The sequence below is a fragment of the Oncorhynchus masou genome, chromosome 9, assembly GCF_036934945.1.
Source record: "Oncorhynchus masou masou isolate Uvic2021 chromosome 9, UVic_Omas_1.1, whole genome shotgun sequence".
Classification (NCBI taxonomy): domain Eukaryota; kingdom Metazoa; phylum Chordata; class Actinopteri; order Salmoniformes; family Salmonidae; genus Oncorhynchus; species Oncorhynchus masou.
Window position 1 is genome coordinate 29,259,103 of NC_088220.1, and position 27,354 is coordinate 29,286,456.

Consider the following 27,354-nt stretch of genomic DNA (forward strand, 5'->3'; position numbering starts at 1 on the left):
CAGTGGTTTAACTGACTTGTTCAGCGGCAGAAGGACAGATTTTTAACTTGCCAACTCGGGGATTCGATCCAGGAACCTTTCGGTTACTGGCCCAACCACTAGGCCGCCCCAAATAAATGTATCAATATAGTGTGCTAAAGGCATACATCAGTTATACAACAATTAATATGGTTCTGGAAAGTAGCCTACACTAGAAAAAAAAACAGAATAACCGGATTGATGCAGATAATTCACAAAAGTAAAACAACATCATTTTGAGATCGATTAGGATATTCTTTATAATAATAGATCTTGTCCTTTCCCCTTTAAGAGAACCATTCCTCCATGCCCCTCCTTGTAAGGACATGTTTACTTTTCCGTGCCGATATGTTTCTTCCTGGTTCCATTAAATAGTAAACTCTCCTTTAATTTGGATATCAGAGTGGAGCAACTTTTCCCAAAGCGAATTATTAAAAATAGCTGTCTATCGAAACTGACTGCGTGTGAGGGAGAAGCGTCCAAATACAAAATAAGTAGGCATTTTGTCGGAAGCAGGTAATAGAGGAACTCTTGCTCGATCGTTCTCATCACTTTTACGCTTGTTTTTAGCTAGCTAGCATATGGATCAGTTGCCTATCGACTGTAAATTACGTCCTGACTAGCTTGTTAGCTAGCACAGCTTGTTGATTTGTAGTCGATCAACAGCACTGTCAACTCAAACAATTGATGCCTTCCATATGACATGAACTCCATGTTCTAGCTTCTCAAATGTTGGTATGTTTCACACACGACTAGTTAGCTAGCTATTGTTTAATTGTAACTACTATATATATTATATATACACACAATGATTTGGGGGGGATTTTTGCTTGTGATGTGCACTCGAGCGCAGTACAGCCCACGATTATTTTATAACCATACGTGGACATTGTGAAGGAATGCTTGGCATGTCACTACAATGGCTATCTTCCATGTGATGCCTAACTATAACGTTACGTTTTAATTGTCCATTTACGTCTCCTCCACTATCTAGGTTGTCTGCAAAGCATACTGTATCTTTAGAAACAGGTATTTGATAATCCGCTCCAACTACGTTCCAGATTTGTGATTACATCCTCGCCACCCACCACGCTCACCCTCCCACATATTTGAGGAACCCCCCCCCTGCCCGCGTCTCGCAAGGCGCTTGTGAAGAACCTGCGAACCGAGCCGTGTTTTTTCTATGGCTCTGCTGACCCTGCACCGGCCCCCGTCCATCTCCACGGCTCCGGTGAGTCCCCTTTCCCGCGCACATCTCAACGTAGAAATACTATACTTTTTATTTTCCATGACATTGTCTTCACATCATAACAGTGTGCGATTTGATGCACTGGCTAAGCCTGCTATTGCCTATTCATCCAGAATATATTTTCTTTGATTTAATGAACAACAATCATTTCCTGAAGCTGTACAGTGTCCTGCTTGATGTATTTATTATATTCTTGATGTCATCACCGCATTGTACCCTGTGGATGTCAAGAATCTTTGATGCTCCCTGGTAGAGAAGATGGCATAGCCTCTGGAAGTAGGGATACTGAGGGTGCTTCAGCACCCCCTGATAAATCACAAAAAAAAAAAAAAATGTTATTTAAAATTGTTTCATATATTGTTCCACAAAATTAGTGCTCTAGGCCTTTATTACTCCTGTATGAGCGGACAAAACTACTCGTCAGCAGACGGAGAGATATTTCGTACCCCCGTGCCCCACGCCTCAACAAAATATTTCCTCTGCACCCCCCAGACAAATGTCAGCACCCCCACCTCAAAATATCGGCCATGTAGCGATAAAGCAGATAACTAGAGGGCACAACATGCCATATATCAGTTCTTCCCAACCCTCTCCTCGTGGACCACCCAACATTTCATATATCAGTTCTTCCCAACCCTCTCCTCGTGGACCACCCAACATTTCATATATCAGTTCTTCCCAACCCTCTCCTCGTGGACCACCCAACATTTCATATATCAGTTCTTCCCAGTTCTTCCCAACCCTCTCCTCGTGGACCACCCAACATTTCATATTTCAGTTCTTCCCAACCCTCTCCTCGTGGACCACCCAACATTTCATATATCAGTTCTTCCCAACCCTCTCCTCGTGGACCACCCAACATTTCATATATCAGTTCTTCCCAACCCTCTCCTGGGCCACCCAACATTTCATATATCAGTTCTTCCCAACCCTCTCCTCGGGGCCACCCAACATTTCATATATCAGTTCTTCCCAACCCTCTCCTCGTGGGCCACCCAACATTTCATATATCAGTTCTTCCCAACCCTCTCCTCGTGGGCCACCCAACATTTCATATATCAGTTCTTCCCAACCCTCTCCTCGTGGGCCACCCAACATTTCATATATCAGTTCTTCCCAACCCTCTCCTCGTGGGCCACCCAACATTTCATATATCAGTTCTTCCCAACCCTCTCCTCGTGGACCACCCAACATTTCATATATCAGTTCTTCCCAACCCTCTCCTCGTGGACCACCCAACATTTCATATATCAGTTCTTCCCAACCCTCTCCTCGTGGACCACCCAACATTTCATATATGTTCTTCCCAACCCTCTCCTCGTGTTTCATATATCAGTTCTTCCCAACCCTCTCCTCGTGGACCACCCAACATTTCATATATGTGTCGTTGCCCTGAACTGGCAAACCTGATTCAATTAGCGAAGGGCTTGGTGATAGTTGACTACTGGAATCAGGTGTGATTACAGTCAAGGTACATTATGTCACAGTGTATCCTTATTTGTATCCTGACTACAGTAGTCAAATCTACTCCTGCTGCCTAACCCTTGATACCACCACACAGACAGTGTTCCAAATGATAACACTCATCCTCCTAATGTCCTTATCATTTCTCCCCTCACTCTTTCTGTATTTCTCTTTCACTTCTCTTTAAACATTTTAGAGCAACTTTAACAGGCTCATTTAAACGCTGTTAATGACCTCTTTGGTATGTTACGAGTGTGCCAATACATCAGGCACCAGTTTCACTTTTCTGTTCCCAGCTCCCCCAGGCTGGTGGACATAACTCCCCCCCCCCCCTCCCCCTGCATTCCACTGTCATTGAGTCTTAAATCTCTACTACTGTTAATTCATTTTTTTCTCCTTCTCTCCTCCTTTCAAACCCACAACGCTCCTCTCCTGTCCTCCTTGTCTCCAGCACCCATCTACTCTTTTTGTTGTGTCTGTCTAGACATGTCAGTTGCATAACAGGTAATGTTACTGTCTCACGTTTCACTCACTCACACTGCTAAACCCCACTCCCTCATGCATTCTGTTCTTACTCTTCCCCCCCCTCTCTGTTTTGTCTTTTCTATTCCTCTGTTTCTTATCCCCGTCTCCCTCCTTTCTCTGTGTCCCTCGGTCTTTAACTTCCGTAGTTGTTTCCTCTGCCTCTTATCTTTGTAGCTGCACATTTTACAAGTGATCCTGCTCATTCTTTCAGGACACGCCACTTTAGATTTCTCCTGTAATCAACGGAATGACTCTATAATTAAAGAGGTTTGTCACTCTGTAATCAGCAGACTTCGTCGTGTAACAAAAGATGACATATTTATCAGATTGTAGATTTTCACAGTGAAGAGTTTATAGCCTGGTCCCGGATGTGTTTGTGTTCTTGCCAACTCCATTGTGGTCATTGTCAAGTGAAGTTTGGCATGGCAATGATTGACAGGGAGTTTGCATGATAGCCCAAACGGACTGGCACTGGCTAAAGGTTTAGTGAATTAATCATCTTTCAAATAATTTCTTGAAGGATGAAAGCATTCCAAGAAGAGGGAGACTTCAGAAAAGGTATGCTTTTTGTTGTTGTTGGACCTTTGGTTGTGAATTAAATGTTTCTGTAGTTTGGATAAAATAACTACAGTTGTGATGTGTATGTTGTGAACATTTGAACTTGCAGAGAAAATGTTTTTAATATATAAATATATATATTTTTACAACCATTCCTGCACAATAACATAATATACATTTGCACAGTAATTCATAATACAGGAATAATAATTAAATCCCCCATAACAGGGAGAGCTTTGCTCTTGTCAAAGGGGCCGTCCTTCTCTTGGAAGGAGAGAGGGAGGAGCCTCATGAAGAGACATCACCCAATCACTTTCCTTCACCCCTGAAGCTGGGGGGTGGAGCTTCAGACACACAGCACAGACATCTGCATGCCATGGTGTCATTACTAAGACCAGAGGACACTATCAAACTGGTGAGACCCATCAGATGTCACATGACCACCGATAGAATAAGCATACAATGGATAGGACCGACATTGTGTGACGGTTTAAACTTGGGTCATCTGTAGTCTACATACCACAACAATGTGCTAGTGCTTAGATAATGCCTGGGCATCAGCTTATGGGGATAATGCAAGTCTTCAGCTCTCTCATCAGCCAGGGTTACTCATCACTGTTAACATGCTTCACCAAACCACCTCTTTTACAATTGCATGACAATAACAGGCGCGATGCACTGAGTAATGTCATGTTAAAAGCATCTACTAACGGGTCACATTCATGTAATGCTTTTCACTAGGTCTCAAAGCTCCTTACATTATAGCAGGGATGGTATCTCACCCCATACGCCACCAACATGTAACATCATAGATCTGGTCCCAGATCTGTTGGTGCTCTTGCCAACTCCATTGCTTGTTGTCAAGCCCAAACATGTTTGGCATAACAAGGAGTTGGCGTGATGGCACACACAGACTGGCACTCATCCACTAGTAACATCCACCTACACATTCATAAATGCCCTTTACCTCTCTCTCACCCCTTATTATGCTTAACCGTTCGCTTATCTCACTGTTCTTCCCTCTCCTTTTTACCTCCCTCTCTACTTCCTACCTCCCCCTCCCACTCTTCTCCTACCTCCCTCTTACCTCCCCCTGTTCTTGCAGGCGGTGAGGTTGGAGTCAGTGAGTCCAGTCAGAGTGAGGTATCTGATCGTGGTCTCCACCCTCGGTAACAAACAGGAGAGCATTCTCCTGGGCATGGACTTCCCCGACACAGACAGGTGTGTTCCATGCTGTAACCATTAACATGTTTCCATGGATACATCAGATGGGTCTAGACTAGAGAGAGAACAACGTGTGTTAAAATAAATCTAGTATATGTTGCCAAAACCGAGGGATGAAAACAGTCTGTCTCTGTGTGTTTCAGTGATCAGTGTACTATCGGTATGGTTGTGCCCATATGGAGTGCCACACAAGTGTACCTGGACGGAGATGGGTAAGAAGTAGGAGAAAACCTACTGCCATTAGAAACAGAGTGAAAAATGGATGGATTTCCTGAGTGCAGGAGCCAAATGAGGAAACTAGGAAATGGCTAGCTGAGCCTGTTCCACGGTTGGCCTGGCATCTTGGAGGCTGGACAGACATAATAATACCAATGAGTAATCTCTCTCTGTTTATGTACCTGAATTACATCTGTTTCTGTCACTGTCACCCCTTATGTCGACACTTTTAACATCTGCATTCATCACATACAGTGTATTCGGAAAGTATTCAGACCCCTTGACTTTTTCCGCGTTTTGTTACGTTACAGCCTTGTTCTAAAATGTATTAAATAAAATTCTCATCAATCTACACACAATACCCCATAATGACAAAGCAAAAATAGGTTTTGGAAATGTTTGCCAAAAAAAAGGAAATATCACATTTGCATAAGATTTCAGACCCTTTCCTCAGCACTTTGTTGAGGCACCTTTGGCAGCTATTTATCTTCTTGGGTATGACACTACAAGCTTGGCACACCTGTATTTGGGGAGTTTCTCTCATTCTCTGCAGATCCTTTCAAGCTCTGTCAGGTTGGATGGGAAGCGTCGCTGGACAGTTATTTTCAGGTCTCCAGAGAAGTTCGATCGGGTTCATGTCCGGGCTCTGGCTGGGCCGCTCAAGGACATTCAGAGACTTGTCCCGAAGCCACTCCTGTGTTGTCTTGGCTGTGTGCTTAGGGTTGTTGCCCTGTTGGAAGGTGACCCTGCGCTCAAGGATGATCAATGGGAACAGGATGCACCTGAGCTCAATTTTGAGTCTTATAGCAAAGGGTCTGAATACTTATGTAAATAAGGTTTTAAATTTGTAATAAATTTGCAAAAATGTCTAAACCTGTTTTCGCTTTGTCATTAAGGGGTATTGTGTGTAGATTGATAAGGAAAATGTTTTATTTAATCCAATTTAGAATAAGGCTGTAACGTAACAAAATGTTGTAAAAGTCATTGGCTTTGAATAATTTCCAAATGCACTGTAAGTACTTTATAAAGGTTTAGTAACAATGTGTTGACTGTGAAGTTTATATAGTGCTTTTGGCTGTTCTGGGATGTGGTCAGGATTGTGTTGCTCATTAACCTGAGTGTGCAGGAGTGTCGGCTCAAGCAAGAAGTTTCCTTTTACCACAGATCTAGGATCAGATTACTCCACCTCTGATCTTAACTAGGAGTATGAAAGAGCTTTTGAGGACATATTCAGATCTGGAGCTAAATAACCCCCCCCCCTCCCAAACAGCGTTAGAGTTTTGATTTCGTAGCCCTGCCTGTTCTGTGTAGTTGTAATGTAGAAATAATATGTAGGGTTGGGCTCTATCCAGAATTTCATACCGTTTCTGTACTATACTTGGGTATACGGTATTACCATAAGTGTGTACAAGGGGCGCTAATTAGTACATTTATAATAATAATGACACATATTTGACTCTCAACACAATTTAGGCGACAGGGATCTTTATCCAAGAGGGAATTTAATGTCTCTGCTGTAACCAAGAAACTTGATCTTGACATCTAGACACTTAGCTAGCAAGTTAGCAAACCAAATGCATAGCTGGAGCCCTGAACTGGATAAAATTTATTTGACATATCTTAGACTTCTTATTGTTGTACTCAACTTTATTTTTTAAAATCGGTATTGAAAATTATACCGGCTGTATTTTGAAATAGCCCATTAAATGGTATACGGCCAAGCCTAGTAATAGGGCTCACATGCTGTGTCTGTTTGATACAGACTGTCTTTGATCTGACACTCACACACAGACCGGTTTTCTGCCATCAGCAGGCTCACACAGTTAACGGTGTTCTCATTCTCACACCATCCATCTGTCTTGCACACATTCTCTCTCAATCTCCCTCCTCAGTGGGTTCAGTGTCACGTCAGCAGAAGAGACAAGAATCTTCAAGCCTGTTTCCATCCAGACCATGTGGTAGGTTTTATTCAAGCCTGTTTCCATCCAGACCATGTGGTGGGTTTTATTCAAGCCTGTTTCCATCCAGACCATGTGGTGGGTTTTATTCAAGCCTGTTTCCATCCAGACCATGTGGTAGGTTTTTATTCAAGCCTGTTTCCATCCAGACCATGTGGTGGGTTTTATTCAAGCCTGTTTCCATCCAGACCATGTGGTAGGTTTTTATTCAAGCCTGTTTCCATACAGACTTTTTAATTCTGTTTCCATAAAGTAAACACACACACAGTATTCTTTTTCGGTACAGTAATAGAATGACCTAGAACCTCTACGCTTTCACCTGTCATGGCTTTGCCTCTTCCCCTGTGTAGATCCTGCAGGGGTGGGCAACTCCAGTCATCGAGGGCCTTATTGGTATCACACATTTTCAGTGATGTAAAGTACTTAAGTAAAAATACTTGAAAGTTCAACTTAAGTAGTTTTTTTGGGTAACTGTTGTTAATGTAATTTAATTATGCCAATGTGCTTTCATCAATTGAAAGCCCTTAATCTATTTTATGAGAATTTCTAAGATTTCTTGTTTGCATAAAATAGACGCAGACCAGTCTTTCAATAATAGGTAATAGAATTTATTCTCGGAGCGTGCTCCCACTTAACCACGAACAACAGTTTATATACAGATCATGAAGTCATTTCATTGCTTTAACAGAATCCCCTCCTCTCGACCGGGACAAAGTGAGGTGAAAAGTTAATTCTAACTTACTAACACCCTCCCAGATAACTTTTGACCCCTCAACATTATCGATCACCACTGAACTGACAGTTCTAATTAATAGAAAACTTAGGAATGCACTCACTGTCTTATCTAAAAACTCCAGAGCTAAGTTTCTGTAGGGTCAACCATAGGCTAACGACCTTGTGTGTTTACACAGTCCCCAACCCATTTGTTTCTTCCTAGTTGGAATGGTGTTCATTAACTTTAATTACTCCTTGTCCGTGTCACACAATCCCTTCTTAAGAACTCATATTGTTAATCAGATATAATAAAACAGAGTATAATTTTACTTAGTTACAATTCTTATTTAAAATGATTTGTTCAGTCATTTAATCATAATTTTCCCATCAACTGTACTTTTATATTTTTACTGAACTACATTCCAAAAGAAAATTCTGAATTTTTTTACTCCAAACATTTTCCATGATACTCAAAAGTACTTGTTACATTTTGAATGGTTAGCAGGACAGAAAAGTTGTCTAATTCACACACTTAATCAACACCCTCTGATCTGGCAGACTCACTAAACACATGCTTTGTTTGTAAATGATGTCTGAGTGTTGGAGTGTGCCCCAAGCTATCGGTAAAAAAAGAAAGAAAATTGTGCCGTCTGATGCCAATTTTTCTCCCCAGTTTTGTGATATCCAATTGGTACTTAGTCTTGTCCCATCATCGGAGGAAACACCGTAAAAACTGGTGACCGTGTCAGCGTGCATGTGTCCGGCCCGCCACAAGAGTTGCTAGAGTGGCCAAACCCTCCCCTAACCCGGACAACGCTGGGACAATTTTGTACCACCTCATGGATCTCCGGGTTGCGGCCGGCTGTGACACAGACCGTGATCGAATCCGGATCTGTAGTGACACCTCTAGCGCAGCGATGCAGTGCCTTAGACCGCTGTGCCATTCAGGAGGCCTACTTTTGATACTTAAGTACATTTTAGCAATTACATTTACATTTGATACTTAAGTATACTTGAAACCAAATACTTTTAGACTTTTACTCAAGTAGTATTTTACTGGGTGACTTTTACTTGAGTCATTTTCTATTAAGATATCTTAACTTTTACTCAAGTATGACAATTGTGCACTTTTTCTCCATCCCCAGCCAACACAGCTGATTAATGAAATTGCATTCTAAACTGAAGATCGTGATTAGGTGATTATTGGAGTCAGGTGTGTTAGCTGGGGCAAAATTGTGACGACAATCAGGCCCTCAAGGACTGGAATTGCCCACCTCTGCGCCTCATGTGTCTGTCGCTGTCCCCAGGTCTGTGCTGCAGGCGCTGCATGGCTGCTGTGAGCGGGCGGTGAAGGGTGCAGTGATTCCAGGCTGTGGGCTGGACTGGGCCCAACACTACTATGGGCATGTGGAGTCTAACCGCCTCTGTCTAAACGAGTGGGGCGCTATGACAGGCCTGGAGTCAATCAGGAGGGACAGCGCCGGACAGAGGTGTGTGCACGTGTCTCTATTTATTTTTGACACCCTAGGGGGTGCGGCAATGTTGCCTGACCCTGAGCTCACCTGCATGAATTGTTTGTTTATATTGTTTGTTTTTATAGTTATATCGTTACATTTTTGTTTCGTTTTATCGACATCTAAGTGCGTCGCAAATTTAACAGTGTATTGTTCTTGGCCTCTGTGACGACCTTAGTCCTCATCGCTGTAATATGCGGAAAACTCCACAATCACTACAGGAGGTTGTAGAGATTTCGTGAGTAAATCATCCACCATCACGTACTCTCATTAGTTTATGCTCACACTCCAAAACAGCATTGCCTTGGCTGTTCTACAAAGTCAAAAAGGGGAGCTAAGAGCCGAGGCTCAAGAGGTGGAATCGGGAACACAGTATGGAGGCGGGGAAGCCGTCACCCGCTCTCGAGAAAGCTCAAACTCAAACAGCATTACCTTGCCCGATGATAGTTCTACAAAGTCAAAAGGGAACTAAGACGAAGTAAGGCTCAAGAGGTGGTATCAGGAACAGAGTACGGAGGAGGGGAAGCCGACACCTGCTCCCTGTTCCTGACACCACCTCTTGAGCCCTGTGAAATGTGCGGTCATTAAAAAACAAACTGGATGAGTTAGCGGCAAGGGCTACGTTTGAAGAGGACTTTACAGAAACGTGGCTCAAGCAGGACCAGGCTGTATCACGACCGGTCGTGATTGGGAGTCCCATAGGGCGGCGCACCTTTGGCACAGCGTCGTCCGGGTTTGACCGGTGCAGGCCGTCATTGTAAATAAGAATTTGTCTTTACCTGACTTGCCTAGTTAAATGTGAACATTGATGGATACACCGTCTATAGAGCAGATCGAGACAAAACGTCACAAATGTCTGTGTAGATAATACTTGGGTCACGCTGTGTAATGTGATTGGACAAGTGTGCACCAGGCACCCATCGGGAACATTCTATCTACCACGCGAGTTTGGACAAATGACCATTATTCTGGTCTGTGCCTGGACCTAGGATAAAGTGGAGCAGCGGTTCTGTACAGGCAAGACAAGCATGGGAAGGACTTAATGCAATGATGGGAAGAAAATTGAGAACAATAATATGGCAGACTGTTCATCCTTTGTAAACAACCTAAACTGGTTTTGTTAAAGACAAATGTAAACAAATATGTGCTAGTATCCCCAAATCCTCTCCTGTCCAGATAAGAGAATGAGGTGGCCTCGTGCTTGTTAAATATTAAGCCACACAAAGCACAGGGCCCAGACGGACCATGGGGCAAAGTACTGTAGGTGTGCGCCAACCGGCTCAAGGGAGTGCTCCCAGGACTGTTTCAACTCCTAATGAGCACCTGTACAGTGCCAAAATCCTGGAAGGTGTTGACCATTGTACCGGTGCCTAAGAAGTCAGGGGCCAAATGACTTTTGACCTGTTGCCCTCACACCACTTTTGGACAAATGTATGGAAAGGGTTGTTAGTAAGCACCTTAACCTTTCCATAGCAGATCAACTGGACCTGTTACAGTTTGCCTATAAGGCACAGAGGGGGACTGAGAATGCTACCCTGACCTTGGTGAACATGGTGGCTAGTAACCTTCAACATGCAAAATCACATTTAATTTTTTGATTTTAGTTCAGCTTTTAATACAATGCAAATACACACTGCTGAAATGACTACTGGACCTGAATGTCAACGGAGGCCTCGCAGGTTGGATCAAGGACTTTTTAACTGACCGCCTACAGCGGGTCCTCATGAACAGGGCCCCCGCTGTTGAACTGACCCTGAACACAGGGGTGCCCCAGGGGTGTGTCCTTTCACTGTTCTCTATCTACACTAATGAGCTGAAGATCCAAGGAAGCAATGTGAGCCTTTTCAAGTATGAGGATGACATGGCTCTGGTAGAACTCTTATTTTTTATTTTTTTAAAGCAAGGTAACGCCTGTTCTTAATCAGGAAATTAAAGGGGTTTGGGGTCAGCCAGGATGTTCTGGAGAGAGTGTACAGCAGTTTGGTGCATCCGCACGTTCAATATGACCGCCTGGTAATCTGAGCGTGAGGAGCAAAAGCAAATTGACCAGAATAGTGAACACAGCCAGCAAAGTAATTGGTCAATCACAAGCACATTTGAGCATTCTGTTCCACAAGGCAACCAAAAAGAAGGCACCGGCTGTCGTCGGCGACCCCTCCCACCCTCTACACCCTCAGTTTGAGAGGCTTCACTCTGTCTGGCACTTCAGAATGGCCACGAAGAACGTGTTCAAACATTAATTAGTTCCTTGTGCTGTTGGAATACTAAATGCAAAGTAAATTGTATCGGTATATGTACTTATCTATCCAGTGCAGAGTTGGGACAGCGGTTGGTTGTGAGTGAATGTATTAATGTCCTCAGTGTACAACATGATGGACTTACTGGTTTAAATGTGTATGATGTGAGAATGTATGTGATTATTTTAATTGAAAGTGATGCCAAAGTAAAATGTCCATCCTGGATAGACAGTTTTATTCTGTCTGTGCGTTTGTGTGTTGGTGAACTGTGTAAAGGGAAGTGGGTAGTGAAACTCTGTCTCTGCACAGCTCGACGGAGAGGGTGTCTGTGGAGAGGCAGATCAAAGAGGAACTCCGAGACATCATGAGAACAGAGGACCTGGAGAACATCACCTCCAAACAGGTACCACAGAGAAGGACAAAACAATGGGATGTTATATATTGGAACAAGCCCCAAAGTATGCAAGAAGACCAATAATTGTCAAGGTCACGGACCAACAATGGCTGACATAGCTGTCTGAAATACAAGTAGAAGTAAATAAATTGTCTGGTAATATAGAGGCAGTCTGTCTACAGTCTGTGATCTAAATTAATGACTTGAAGAGTCGTGTGTCCGGCTCTATGACACCTCACTTGTAACACAAGCCATTTGAACCAGCCAAGTCACAACCAGAGCTCAACAGCCCCTTATAACCTTGTGGATGGATTGAATTCTCAGAAGGAGCAAACATGGTGTTGTGCTGTTGATCAGTTGGCCATCCTCTTCCTGTCTCCTTCCCCAGGTCCGCAGTGCCCTGGAGGCCAGGATAGGCATGGATATGAAGAATTACAAGGAATACATCGACAATGAAATGATGGTCACCATGGCGCAGATGGACAAACCCTCCAAAATATTTGACTATTTGTTCCTGGTGAGTCCCATCTGACTCTGTCACTTTTGACTTTTGGCTTATGCCACTCGGCAGTAGCCCATAACCACAGCTCTGGAATCAGATGCCACTCAGCAGTAGCCCCTAACCTTAATCATGAGGAGGTTGAAAAGAGTATATGACACTGGACCAGTTAAGTTGTAAAGAAATCTCCTCAGGGCTGATCATGACAGGAAGTACATTTTTAAATGTTTACATTTGAGTCATTTAGCAGATGCTATTATACAGAGTGACTTCCAGTAGTGAGTGCATACAGTTCATACATTTTGGTACTGGTCCCCCTGTGAGAATCAAACCTACAACCCTGGCATTGTATGCGCAATGCTCTATCAACTGAGCCACAGGGGAAGTGTGCTGCAACCAAGAGTATGTCACATGACTCGAACTTCCCTTTTCAGAGCCTAGTGTTTACAGTTGTTGAATGTAAAGCTCTGGCCCTCTAGTGTCCTCTCGTCTTCTGTGAATAAGGCTCTGTCTCTCTCTCTTTTAGGGGTCTGAGTGGAATGCTGCCAACTTTGAGGAGCTACAGAAAAACAAGTAAACCTTTCATTTACTGTGTTGGTTTGCGTGAGCTCTTGTTATTGACTTGTATAAAGTGTGTGTGCAAACGAGCAAGCCAAAGTGTTGTGTGGTTGCTGGGTAACTAAGTTTCTGCCGATGTTTCAGTGTGGGATACATCCTGAACATTACGCGGGAGATCGATAACTTCTTCCCAGAGTCCTTCAGCTACATGAACATCAGGGTGTACGACGTGGAGGCTACAGACCTGCTGTCCCACTGGAAAGACACATACACCTTCATCAACACAGCCAGGTAGTCCCACCCTCCTCCTCTCTCGCTCCTATACATTCTCCCTGCATTGTAATGTAACAATATGGCTTTGACATAGATTTGTTTTTTTCTATAAATATTTTTTTACTGTTTGAATGTTTTGTAACGTTGTGCCCCCCAGGATAAACCAGCGACAGTCTCACAAATTATGACACTCCATCGTAGTCGCACAATGATGACACAACACCTCTCTCCCTCTATACAGGCAGAGTGGCAAGGCGGTGCTGGTGCATTGTAAGATGGGCGTGTCTCGCTCTGGGTCCACAGTGGTGGCTTACGCCATGAAGCAGCAGCGCTGGCCCCTGGAGGTGGCTCTGTCCTACGTCAGGGACCGCAGGCCCATCGTCCAGCCCAACGTCGGCTTCATGAAGCAACTCCACACCTACAGCGGCATCCTTAACGCCAGGTCAGCATATTCATTTATCGTGTGTTTGGTTTGTGTGTGTGACATTTTTAGTTTTTATTTCACCTTTATTTAATCCGGTAGGCTAGTTGAGAACAAGTTCTCATTTACAACTGTGACCAGGCCAAGATAAGGCACAGCAGATTGACACATACAACAACACATGGAATAATCAAACATGCAGTAGAAAAAATAAGTCTATATACAGTGTGTAAATGAGGTAAGATAAGGGAGGTAAGGCAATAAATAGGCCATGGTGGCGAAGTAATTGCAATAAAGCAATTAAACACTGGAATAGTAGATGTGCAGAAGATTAATGTGCAAAGGAGAAAGATAAATAAGTACAGTATGGGGATGAGGTAGTTGGATGGGCTATTTACAGATGGGCTATGTACAGGTGCCATGATCTGTGAGCTGCTCTGACAGCTGGTGCTTAAAACTAGCGAGGGAGATATGGGTCTCCAGCTTCAGTAATTTTTGCAGTTTGTTCCAGTCATTGGCAGTAGAGAACTGGAAGGAAAGGTGGCCAAAGTAGGACTTGGCTTTGGGGGTGACCAGTGAGAGATACCTGCAGGAGCACATGCTACGGGTGGGTGTTGCTATGGTGACCAGTGAGCTGAGATAAGATGGGGCTTTACCTAGCAAAAACTTATAGATGACCTGGAGCCAGTGTGTTTGGTGACAAATATGAAGCGAGGGCCAGCCAACGAGAGTGTACAGGTCATGGTGGTGGGTAGTATATGGGGGCTTTGGTGTCAAATTCCAGTTCTCTGCTGCCAATGACTGGAACGAACTACAAAAAGCACTGAAACTGGAAACACTTTAAGCACCAACTGTCAGAGCAGCTCACAGATTACTGCACCTGTACATAGCCCACCTATATTTTAGCCCAAACAACTACCTCTTTCCCTACTGTATTTAATTTATTTATTTATTTTGCTCCTTTGCACCCCATTATTTTTATTTCTACTTTGCACATTCTTCCATTGCAAATCTACCATTCCAGTGTTTTACTTGCTATATTGTATTTACTGTGCCACCATGGCCTTTTTTTGCCTTTACCTCCCTTATCTCACCTCATTTGCTCACATCGTATATAGACTTGTTTATACTGTATTATTGACTGTATGTTTGTTTTACTCCATGTGTAACTCTGTGTCGTTGTATGTGTTGAACTGCTTTGCTTTATCTTGGCCAGGTCGCAATTGTAAATGAGAACTTGTTCTCAACTTGGCTACCTGGTTAAATAAAGGTTAAATAAAAAATAAATAACGCCTAGGTATTTGTAGTTTCCACATATTCTAAGTCAGAACCGTTCAGAGCAGTGATGCTGGCTGGGCGGGCAGGTGCGGGCAGTTATCGGTTGAAGAGCATGCGTTTAAGAGCAGTTGGAGGCCATGGAAGGAGAGTTGTATGGCATTGAAGCTCGTCTGGAGGTTAGTTAAGTGTCCAAAGAAGGGCCTGAAGTATACAGAATGGTGTCATCTGCATAGAGGTGGATCAGAGAATCACTAGTAGCAAGAGTGACATCATTGATGTATACAGAGAAGAGTCAGCCTGAGAATTGAACCCTGTGGCACGCCCATAGAGACTGCCAGAGGTCCGGACAACAGGCCCTCCGATTTGGCACACTGAACGATATCAGAGAAGTAGTTGGTGAACCAGGCGAGGCAGTCATTTGAGAAACCAAGGCTGTTGAGTCTGCCGATAATAATGTTGTGATTGACAGAGTCGAAAGCCTTGGCCATGTCGATGAATACGGCTGCACAGTAATGTCTCTTATCGGTGGTGGTTATGATATCGTCGACATCACCTGTATGTTCACTGTACCATCCAGTCAGCAGCGCCACAGTGCTCTCTGGAGGCGGATGTCGCGAGAGAAGAGAAAGAGGTCTGCCGCTTCACACAGCAACGAAGAAGAAGAAGAGGAGGAGGAGAGTGACGAGGAGGATGAAGAAGAGACAGAGAGTCCGGATGAAGTTGATGAGGCAGATAAAGAGGTAAGTTACACAATGTTTATGGTTAGGATTAGTGCTGTGGTGATCATTCCATTTTGTCAGTCAGTAACTGTCATGTGAATGATTGCCGGTCTCATGGTAATTGACCTCTAATTAACATAGACACGTTAAGCATCTCCAAAGTTTACCAACCGCTGATGTTCGCCTTTAGAACATCAAATTTTTTAAAGTCTAATAAATCCATTTAATATACACCATCACAGTAAATCCATTATTTTAGGCAGGTCTTAAGAAACATTATAATATGAAGAAAATGTATTTCAGAATAATAGAATTTCATATTCTGAGTTGGTCTACTGTATGTTGTCTGGCTATGCGCCTTGCCAATGGCAGCCAAGGCTGTTCATTTAGCAGACAAGATATGCTTAATTCCCGTGACATTATTTTATATTAAGAAGACTATGTGGACATAGCTGAATAAAATACATATTTTTCTCATACGATTGCCAAGGGAGTGCAGACATGAAGCGGCTGTTCTGTGTTCAGAGGAAAAAGCTATCATGTGAAACAGCTCCGTTTCTAGCCCAGACTGCACACGCTATTAGTCTCTCATTCACAAGTGATAATAGTCTCACCCATCAGACTATTCTATTTTCATATTGTCTTTAAATATTAGGGCTGTAACAAATGCAGTGTGTTCGGAAAGTATTCAGATCCCTGGACTTTTTCCACATTTTGTTACATTACAGCCTTATTCTAAAATGGGTTAGTTTGTTTTTTTATCTCATCAAATCTACACACAATAACCCATAATGACAAAGCAGAAACACAGGTTTTTACCTCTATGTCAGACTGCTCTATCAAATCATAGACTTAACTATAATATAATAACACAGAAATACGAGCCTGCTGCTGCCTACCATCGCTCAGTCAGACTGCTCTGTCAAATCATAGACTTAACTATAATATAATAACACACAGAAATACGAGCCTTAGGTCATTAATATGGTCAAATCCGGAAACTATCATTTCGAAAACAAAACGTTTATTCTTTCAGTGAAATACAGAACTGTTCTCTATTTTATCTAATGTGTGGCATCCCTAAGTCTAAATATTGCTGTTACATTGCACCACCTTCAATGTTATGTCATAATTATGTACAATTCTGGCAACTTAATTATGGTCTTTGTTCGGAAGAAATGGTCTTCACACAGTTCAACGAGCCAGGCTGCCCAAACTGCTGCATATTCCCTGACTCTGCTTGCACAGAACACGAGAAGTGACACAATTTCCCTTGTTAAATGAAATTCATGTTAGCAGGCAATATTAACTAAATGTGCAGGTTTAAAAATATTTACTTGGGTATTGATTTTAAGAAAGGCATTGATGTTTATGGTTAGGTACACATTGGTGCAAAAACAGTGCTTTTTTTTCCCGAATGCGCTTGTTGAATCATCACCCGTTTGGCTACGACGGCTGTGATTCGATAAATTAACATGCATCGTATCGATTAAATGCAATGCAGAACAAGTTAGATAAACTAGTAATATCATCAACCATGTGTAGTTAACTAGTGATTATGTTAAGATTGATTGTTTTTTATAAGATATGTTTTTAATGCTAGCTAGCATCTTACCTTGGCTCCTTGCTGCACTCCTGTAACAGGTATTCAGCCTGCCACGTCTCCTCATGGATTGCAATGTAATTGGCCATAATCGGTGTCCAAAAATGTCGATTACCAATTGTTATGAAAATTTGAAATTGTCCCTAATTAATCAGCCATTCCGATTTAATCGGTCTACATCTAATTGCAACCTCTGCAGATTGAATTTGAATAATCATTACATGTTTGGTTTTCGATTGCATTTGTCAGTGGTTAGAGGGAAAATATAATGCAGAGTACCAGGCCATTAGTGACTAACGATCATTAGTAGCCTACGAAACCCCATCAGCGCCTTTCATTTATAGACAACTGTTTTGGAGCCTCGTTACCTTGACTTAATGGTCACGTGGGATTTGACTGTGGTCATTTTTTATTTAACCTTTTATTTTACTAGGCTAGTTAGTCAAGAACAAATTCTTATTTACAATGACAGCCAACCAAAAGGCTTCATGCTGGGACGAGGGCTGGGATTAAAAATATAGGATGAAACACACATGACGACAATACTACATAGAGACTTAAGACGACAACAGCATGGCAGCAACACAACGACAATATGGTAGCAACATGGCAGCAGCACAAAACATGGTACAAACATTATTGGGCACAGACAACAGCACAAAGGGCAAGAAGTTAGACATCAATGCATCACGCAAAGCAGCCACAACTGTCAGTAAGTGTTCATGATTGAGTCTTTGAATGAAGAGATTGAGTGTTTGTTGCAAGTCGTTCCAGTCGCTAGCTGCAGCGAACTGAAAAGAGGAGCGACCCAGGAATGTGTGAGATTTGGGGACCTTTAACATAATGTGACTGGCAGAACGGGTGTTGTATGTGGGGGATGAGGGCTGCAGTAGATATCTCAGCTGGAGAGGGGTGAGGGTTTTATAAATGAGCATCAACCAGTGGGTCTTGTGACGGGTATACAGAGATGACCAGTTTACAGAGAAGTATAGAGTGTTGTTTCCTATAAGGAGCATCGGTGGCAAATCTGATGGCCGAATGGTAAAGAACATCTAGCCGCTCGAGCACCCTTACCTCCCGATCTATAAATTACTTCTCCATAATCTAGCATGGGTAGGCTGGTCATATGAATCAGGGTTTGTTTGGCAGCTGGGGAAAGAGTGATTACGATAGAGGAAACCAAGTCTAGATATGAATTTAGCCTGCAGCTTTGATATGTGCTGAGAGAAGAACAGTGCCATCTAGCCATACTCCCAAGTACTTGTACCTAAAGTTCTATACCCTCAGAGGTAGTAATCACACCTGTGGGGAGAGGGGCATTCTTCTTACCAAACCACATGACCATTGTTTTGGAGGTGTTCGGAACAAGGTTAAGGGCAGAAAAAGCTTGTTGGACACTAAGAAAGCTTTGTTGTCGAGCGTTTAACACCAAATCCGGGGAGGGGCCAGCTGAGTATAAGACTATAATCTGCAAAAAATGGATGAGAGGGCTTCCTACTGCCTGAGCTATGTTGTTGATGTAAATTGAGAAGAGCGTGGTGCCTAGGATTGAGCCTTGGGGCACACCCTTGGTGACAGGCAGTGGCTGAGATGGCAGATGTTCTGACTTTAACACTGCACTCTTTGAGAGAGGTAGTTGGCAAACCAAGCCAAAGACCCCTCCGAGACACCAATACTCTTTAGCCGACCCACAAAAATGGAAAGGTCTACTGCAGGTATCTCCAAACTGGGGAATGCCGTTGGGTATGCCAAATTAAAATATATATATATATTATTAAAATGTTTGTTTTTTTCACATTTTCAAACAGTACATTTCATATTTTCCAACGGGGCTATACGTTTTGGTTTAGTTTCTCTTTTTTTTCTACTCGCCTGAGTAGCCTCGTTCCACTGCCAAAAATAAAATTAAACCATCTAGTGTTCAGCGAATTAACACAATGTCAAATAACATCCAATCACATTAACTGTTACTCTCTCGCGGGAAACCTTCTCTCTTGGGCAGACATTTAGAAACGAAACATGACAATTTGCAAAATAAGCCACGGGAGTTTTTTGAGCGAGAATAATGACTACTTTTGAGTAGTAAGATGTATAAAAGCAACAGATGCCATTTAATAAGAAGAGGCTGGAAGCGACTTACATTGTGAGCTACTGAGTGGCTAGGACAGGCAAGCCCCATACTATTGTGGAGGACTTCATTCGTCCTGTTGCTGTGGATATGGCTGGGACAATGCTGGGGGAAAAGGCCCAAAAAACTATACAGACAATGCCTTCATCAAACACAGTTTCACAACACATGAGATGTTTTTAAACAATTACTGCTTCACATACAAGCCATTGAATTATATGCGTTACAGCTGGATGAGTCAACAGATGTGGCGGGCCTGGTACAGCTCCTGGTATATGTCCTTTACATTTATGGGGGGTCAATTAAGGAAGACATCCTTTTCTGGAAAACAGGACAATATGAGAGGTTATTTTTAAAGTACTGGGCAGCTTTGTGGCATCAAATGGACTTTGGTGGTCAAGATGTGTTGGTATCTGTACTGATGGCACAAAAGCCATGACAGGGAGACATTGTGGAGTGGTACCGAGTGTGCAAACAGTTGCTCCCAATGCCACTTAGGTACACTGCAGCATCCACCGAGAGGCTCTTGCTGCCATGGGAATGCCTGACAGCTTGATAGACGTTTTGGACACTACAGTGAAAATTGTTAACTTTGTTAAAGCAAGGCCTCTGGACACATGTATTCTGCATTATGCAATGATATGGGCAGCAACCACGTAACGCTTTTACAACATACAGAAGTGCGCTGGTTATTGTCGTGGAGGATCATTACAAAATATAACACTTACAGGAACTTTTGAATTCAATATAGGCTTTTAATACAAACATATCAGAAGCCTAGATGGTCCACGGAACACACACTTTTCCAGAGCACTGGCTCTGATTTATACACATACAACATATGAGTCCATCCCACATGCAAATGAAGTTATTTCCCTCAGTCCATCTGCAACCATATCCTAATCTGTGCATCATGCTTGTTCACGCCCAATAACGCCCATATCTGCTTTCAGTCAAGTTATAATGGTGACAGGACCTCTTCATGTCCCAAAAATAATACATGCCCATCTTATCCTATGGGCCCCTTATGTTTAGCTTGTCCTTATTAGGACTAGTAGACTGTGTCTCTTCTCTTCATGTCCTAAAAATATATGCCCTATGTCTATAGTCCCTCAGTTGGTCATTTGGCTGACCCCCTCCTTTGTATGTCCCTCTGACCTTGGTATGTCCAGCTGTCCTATGCTCTCATGGCCTTAATTTGGTTTCCTGTCCTATACAATAGACAATGCATTTTACACTTAGAGTGCATTTGCCATTCTGGTATCTTTCTCTTGTGGTACAGTATTATGTTTCTCCCTATATGTACATCTTGCTCCCACATTATCAAGGGACAAAGTATTGATTTTTTTGTGTGTTTTCTTTGAGATTTGCTTAGTTTTGTTTACTTGTCTGACTGCTTGCATGATGAGTTTCTCACACGACTGGCCTATCTGGGTGGGGTTTTTCCCACCTGAGTTATCTGAATCTAGGATTACAGGGACTCTCCAACTATATTCAATGTGCGGGACAAAATTGAGGCTATGATTAAGAAGTTGGATCTCTTTTCTGTCTGAATTAACAAAAACGACAAGACGGGCCTTTCCATCATTGTACGTTTGTTTTTTTGTGTGTGCAAATGAACTTAAGCTTACGGACAATGTCAAATGTGATATAGCGATGCACCTGAGTGAGCTGGATGCACAATTATGCAGGTGCTTTCCCGAAATGGACAACACAAACTGGATTCGTTATCCTTTTCATGCCCTGCCTCCATACCTGAACAAAAGAGCCTCATCAAAATTGCAGCAAGCAGTTCTGTGAAAATTGAATCAGAAGCCACTGCCAGGTTTCTGGATTGGGCTGTGCTCAGTTTCATCGTGCCAAGTACTGATGCAACCACGTACTTATGTGAGATTGGCTTCTCTGCCCTCACTAGCATTAAAACAACTAAATACAGGCACATACTGTGTGTGGAAAATGATTTAAGAATGAGACTCTCTCCAATACAAACCAACATTGCAGAGTTGTGCATCCTTTCAAGCACACCCTTCTTATTAACCTGTGATGAACAAATAAGGTTTTATATGTAAGATGGCTAAATAAAGAGCACAATTATTAGCGCCCTGGTCCTATAAGAGCTCTTTGTCACAACCCGGCTCGTGGGAAGTGACAAACTCACACTCATTCTTATGTTTAATAAATGTATTGTTTGTGTGTGTGGAGCAGGCTTACAATGATGGCAAAAAAAACATTTGAGAGTGCGCTGACCCTGGTGCTAGAGGGGGAACGCAGCTGGAGGTTGAATGTTTGAAAGGGTACGGGACTATACAAATTTTAGGAACCACTGGTCTACCATATCAAAAGCTTTGGCTAAGTCAATAAAAATAGCAGCACAACATTGATTAGAATCAAGGGCAATGGTGACCTCATTAAGGGCGTTACTCCGTCACCGTAACAGCCCTAGTTAGGATGATATTGTCAAGATCTGGATTATTTGTATTTTGAGGTGCAATCAAAAGACTTCTCTCTCAATCTCTGTCTTGACTAGGTATTTGAAGAGCCTGCCCCCAAGGTTGAGACAGACGCTTCACTCACGGAACTGGCCTCCCCACTCACGGAACTGGCCTCCCCACTCACGGAACTGGCCTCCCCACTCACGGAACTGGCCTCCCCACTCACGGAACTGGCCTCCCCACTCACGGAACTGGCCTCCCCACTCACGGAACTGGCCTCCCCACTCACGGAACTGGCCTCCCCACTCACGGAACTGGCCTCCCCACTCACGGAACTGGCCTCCCCACCACGGAACTGGCCTCCCCACTCACGGAACTGGCCTCCCCACTCACGGAACTGGCCTCCCCACTCACTGGCCTCCCCACTCACGGAACTGGCCTCCCCACTCACGGAACTGGCCTCCCCACTCACGGAACTGGCCTCCCCACTCACGGAACTGGCCTCCCCACTCACGGAACTGGCCTCCCCACTCACGGAACTGGCCTCCCCACTCACGGAACTGGCCTCCCCACTCACGGAACTGGCCTCCCCACTCACGGAACTGGCCTCCCCACTCACGGAACTGGCCTCCCCACTCACGGAACTGGCCTCCCCACTCACGGAACTGGCCTCCCCACTCACGGAACCGGCCGCCCCACCCACGGAACCGTCTGCAGCTAATCCCCTTATCACTGTACACGACAGTGACAAGGTAGGCAACCTCTCTTACAAGTGACATGACAAAACCTTCTCAAACATTTATATTACATTGAACCAACCAAAACCAACATCTTTAATATCCTCCCTCTAGGCGTCCTCTCAGAGCCCCAGTCGCAGTGGCAGGATGAACCTCTTCTCTCTCATGCAGTCCATCAACGAACTGGATGATGAGGACCTAAGGAATGAACAGGTAAGAGGAGGAGAAGAGGTGAAAGAGAAAAGAAAGCAACCATTTTTCTTACCCTTTCTTACCTTTTTATTATTCGGCGATGTAGATTGCCAACAGTCACCGGCGGTCTCCAGGGCAGCGGAGGCGGAGTCATGGGCGGAAGGGCCTCATGCATCAGAGGGCCCATGTGGACGGTTCACCTGAGCCAAGCAGCCTATCAGGTCCCAGAAAATGTGAAGGGGCGGGGCCAAGTAAACCTGAGTCCAGGGAAGCAGATACTGAGACGATGGAAGGGCGGTAGAGGGAGACAAGGGGAGAATGGATGGAGAAAGAGAAGCCTAGAGTAGACACTAATAGGAAGAGATGAAATGTTCTGCCTTCTTTCGAGCTATAAACATGAAAGTATCACCCAAAGATATTTATATACATCATACTACTTAAGCCTTGTTCACACTGCAAGCCTTAAAAGCTAAAATCAGTGTTTTTCAATTCTGTTTTGGAATACTGACTGTCCAAACAGCAAGTTACAAGTAACCAAATCAGATTTGTTTGTTCAGACAGCAGTCATTTGCTTACATGGCTACACTAGCTGTCATAGCATTGATGGGTGTGTGTGTGAGCAGTGGTGTAGACTGATTCACTAATTTGTTTGTAAACAATTAACAAGCTTGTTAGCTACCATGTTCTTGTCAAACTGTCAGTGGCTAGCAAACAACAAGATATGCCAAATAAGTCTAAAAAAAACATTTGCGGGCAAATAAATCCGATTTGACCGTTCAGACACAAGTTGCATGGCCAGGAATCTGATTAGTACCTGATTTCAAACCACCTACGAAGGTGTTTTGAAATGTGGCTTGAAATATGTTTGTCTGTTCCTACTGCAGGAAAAAGAACAGATTTGAATCGTATATGCATTTCTTTTAGTTACTTCAAACTGCCAATGTGAACAAGGCTTTAGACTCCCAACTAGCATGTACACGGAGTATACAAAACATTCATCGGGGCATGGACACAAGCTGTCAAGCGTTCCACAGGGATGCTGGCAAATGTTGACTTCAATCCTCGCCACAGCTGTGTGTGAAACCCAGCAGCGTTGCAGTTCTTGACACACTCAAACTGGTGCACATTACACCGTTCAAATGCGCTTAAATATTTTGTTTTGTTTTCACCTACTGAATGGCACACACACAATCCTCGTCTCAAAGCTTAAAAATCGTTCTTTAACCTGTCTCGTCCCCATCTACACTGATTTGAAGTGGTGACATCAATACGGGATCATAACTTTCTCCTGGATTCACCTAGTCAGTCTGTCATGGAAAGAGGTGTTCCTAATGTTTTGTACACTCAGTATATAATTTGATTATTTAAGTGTTATTCCTTTTGCACAATATTTCATTTTAGGTTCTTTTAAAGTATCACAAACTGTTCCCCAACACATTTACTCCATTGGTAGTGATGGCTCACTTTTTTTATGTCACTGCAGTATTACGACACCAATAATTATGTGTATAAACAAAGCTTAGTATTTCTGGTTAGACTTACCTACTGTCACTGAAGTTGGAATGTATGTACATTATCATACCGCATGTGTAGTGTGTGCCCTCCTTCTCTCCTCATGACCTATGACCTCTATGCAATAATTAATTTGTCTTCTCTGAATTTGAGGCTGCCAGTTCAGGTTGTGTATTTTAAGTGCCCTTATTTTATAGATTTTCTTTTTTACAAACGCACATACAAGCTAGATCTTTTTAGAGTTTATGATAATGGCATGCTGTCTCAATGATCCAAAACTTGAATTTTCTCACTGAGGTTTCAAAATAGTAATGTTGAGTGACTGTTTTAAGCTGTGTTATTATTCTGGACCAATTCATGACCAATCCAAGGGCACCAGACTGTTTGCCAATTGTGCTCCTCTGTGCCAATGAACTTTCTGTCCTTGAGTTTTAGGGCCCAATTCAATCAGATCTGCTTCAGCAGACAGACGCGTAGCTAATGTTTTGACGGTGTTGGAGGTGGAACTTCGTTAGAGCTGTCAAATTCACAAGTGGCTCCCAGCATGCAGTCGCATTAAGAAAAATACCCATGCAGACTTGTTTACAAGTTGGGACACTGGAATGTGAGATGTAATCCACACCTTGATTATGCTGATTAGAAATCCTCATTTATTTTGTTAAATGACTTTTCAATTTGAGCGTAATTATTTCTATGTAGCCTTCACGTTCTCATTCTGAACTTCTACCGTGAGTGCAGCGGATTTTGTTCTAATGATCGACCAGCTGCTCACTGATTTGACAGTTCCACTCACCTGCGACACCACCAAAACATCCGCTAAGCGGTTTCCTGCTGTCACCAGTTAACGCTTGAACTGATTGAATGTAAGCTTTAATCTAAAGACAACAGATTTGAGGATCATTAGAAAACTCGTACCCTCTTATTTTATTTTTAATCTTGGGTGTTAAATCCCTTTAAGTTATTGGAGATGTTTTTATTTCTTTTTAAAATATTTCACTGTCCTTCCACATATAGCCTTGCTGTAAGAGTGCCTTGGACGTGGGACCTAAATAACCAAGTTATTTCCCGAATACACAGACCCTGATTTAAAGTATTTATGATATCTACGGTATATTGCTACTTCTCCAAGCTGGTGGATTTTTTTTCATATTGTTTTAACGGTTTGTCTTCATGACCAGCGTGCATGTTAGCATGATTTTGTTCAGGTTACGGTTTTTAGTGTCTATTTTGGACTTTTAAGGTAGTTTTGGCATTATGGTGAAAGTTTCTGAACTTTCCTCAGCTAAACTGAATGGTTCTTCATGCTGATTTCTTTATCGATCCATTTTTATTTTAAGTCTTCAGCTGGCTGTGTTTTTATATTCATCATTGAAACAAGTTTCCACCACATCATCATCCCATTAACACTGCCTGAGCCGACCTCTGCTGTACTGCAATCAAATCCATCAATGACCTGTATCTGTCATTGTTCTGGATAAGTGTTATCTCCCCCACTGTTTTCAGCACATTTGTTTACAGCTATACTGTATGAGTGAATAAATGTTTAAGAGTAACCAATGTCATGTTCAGTTGTCTGCCTTTTTAAAATTGAATTATACAATGTTTTCTGTGTACTTGTCAACACAATACAACAAACAGGAAAAAAGGGATATTTTGTTGGCTTGACTTAGAGTCTTTAGTTATTTTTGGTATTTACATAATACTAGTATAATGGAAACTTTTGGCCCCTTTTTTTTTTTTTTTTTATTTAACCAGGTAGGCTAGTTGAGAACAAGTTCTCATTTACAACTGCGACCTGGCCAAGATAAAGCATAGCAGTGTGAACAGACAACACAGAGTTACACATGGAGTAAACAATTAACAAGTCAATAACACAGTAGACAAAAAAGAAAAAAGGGGAGTCTATATACAATGTGTGCAAAAGGCATGAGAAGGTAGGCAAATAATTACAATATTGCAGATTAACACTGGAGTGATAAATGATCAGATGATCATGTACAGGTAGAGATATTGGTGTGCAAAAGAGCAGAAAGGTAAATAAAAACTGTGGGGATGAGGTAGGTGAAAATGGGTGGGCTATTTACCAATAGATTATGTACAGCTGCAGCGATCGGTTAGCTGATGTTTGAAGTTGGTGAGGGAGATAAAGGTCTCCAACTTCAGCGATTTTTGCAATTCGTTCCAGTCACAGGCAGCAGAGTACTGGAACGAAAGGCGGCCGAATGAGGTGTTGGCTTTAGGGATGATCAGTGAGATACACCTGCTGGAGCGCGTGCTACGGATGGGTGTTGCCATCGTGACCAGTGAACTGAGATAAGGCGGAGCTTTACCTAGCATGGCCTTGTAGATGACCTGGAGCCAGTGGGTCTTGCGACGAATATGTAGCGAGGGCCAGCCGACTAGAGCATACAAGTCACAGTGGTGGGTAGTATAAGGTGCTTTAGTGACAAAACGGATGGCACTGTGATAAACTGCATCCAGTTTGCTGAGAAGAGTGTTGGAAGCAATTTTGTAGATGACATCGCCGAAGTCGAGGATCGGTAGGATAGTCAGTTTTACTAGGGTAAGCTTGGCAGCGTGAGTGAAGGAGGCTTTGTTACGGAATAGAAAGCCGACTCTTGATTTGATTTTCGATTGGAGATGTTTGATATGGGTCTGGAAGGAGAGTTTGCAGTCTAGCCAGACACCTAGGTACTTATAGGTGTCCACATATTCAAGGTCGGAACCATCCAGTGTGGTGATGCTAGTCGGGCATGCGGGTGCAGGCAGCGATCGGTTGAAAAGCATACATTTGGTTTTACTAGCGTTTAAGAGCAGTTGGAGGCCACGGAAGGAGTGTTGTATGGCATTGAAGCTCGTTTGGAGGTTAGATAGCACAGTGTCCAATGACGGGCCGAAAGTATATAGAATGGTGTCGTCTGCGTAGAGGTG

At 43.0% G+C, this 27,354-nt stretch overlaps 1 protein-coding gene across 1 annotated transcript; it reads left to right on the top strand.

Annotated features, from left to right (window-relative positions):
- The first annotated feature begins 324 nt into the window (after window positions 1–324).
- On the top strand, window positions 325–25,980 carry LOC135545795 (protein phosphatase Slingshot homolog 3-like). The gene is made up of 18 exons (XM_064973681.1): window positions 325–534; window positions 1,080–1,249; window positions 3,777–3,814; window positions 4,043–4,229; window positions 4,920–5,035; window positions 5,182–5,250; window positions 7,147–7,212; window positions 9,234–9,416; window positions 11,987–12,080; window positions 12,460–12,588; window positions 13,097–13,143; window positions 13,273–13,419; window positions 13,643–13,843; window positions 15,678–15,840; window positions 22,078–22,105; window positions 22,433–22,734; window positions 22,834–22,932; window positions 23,018–25,980. Exons 2-18 carry the CDS (start codon window positions 1,202–1,204, stop codon window positions 23,210–23,212), a joined length of 2,112 nt encoding a protein of 703 aa, XP_064829753.1. The 5' UTR covers window positions 325–534; window positions 1,080–1,201; the 3' UTR covers window positions 23,213–25,980.
- Window positions 25,981–27,354: the final 1,374 nt, after the last annotated feature.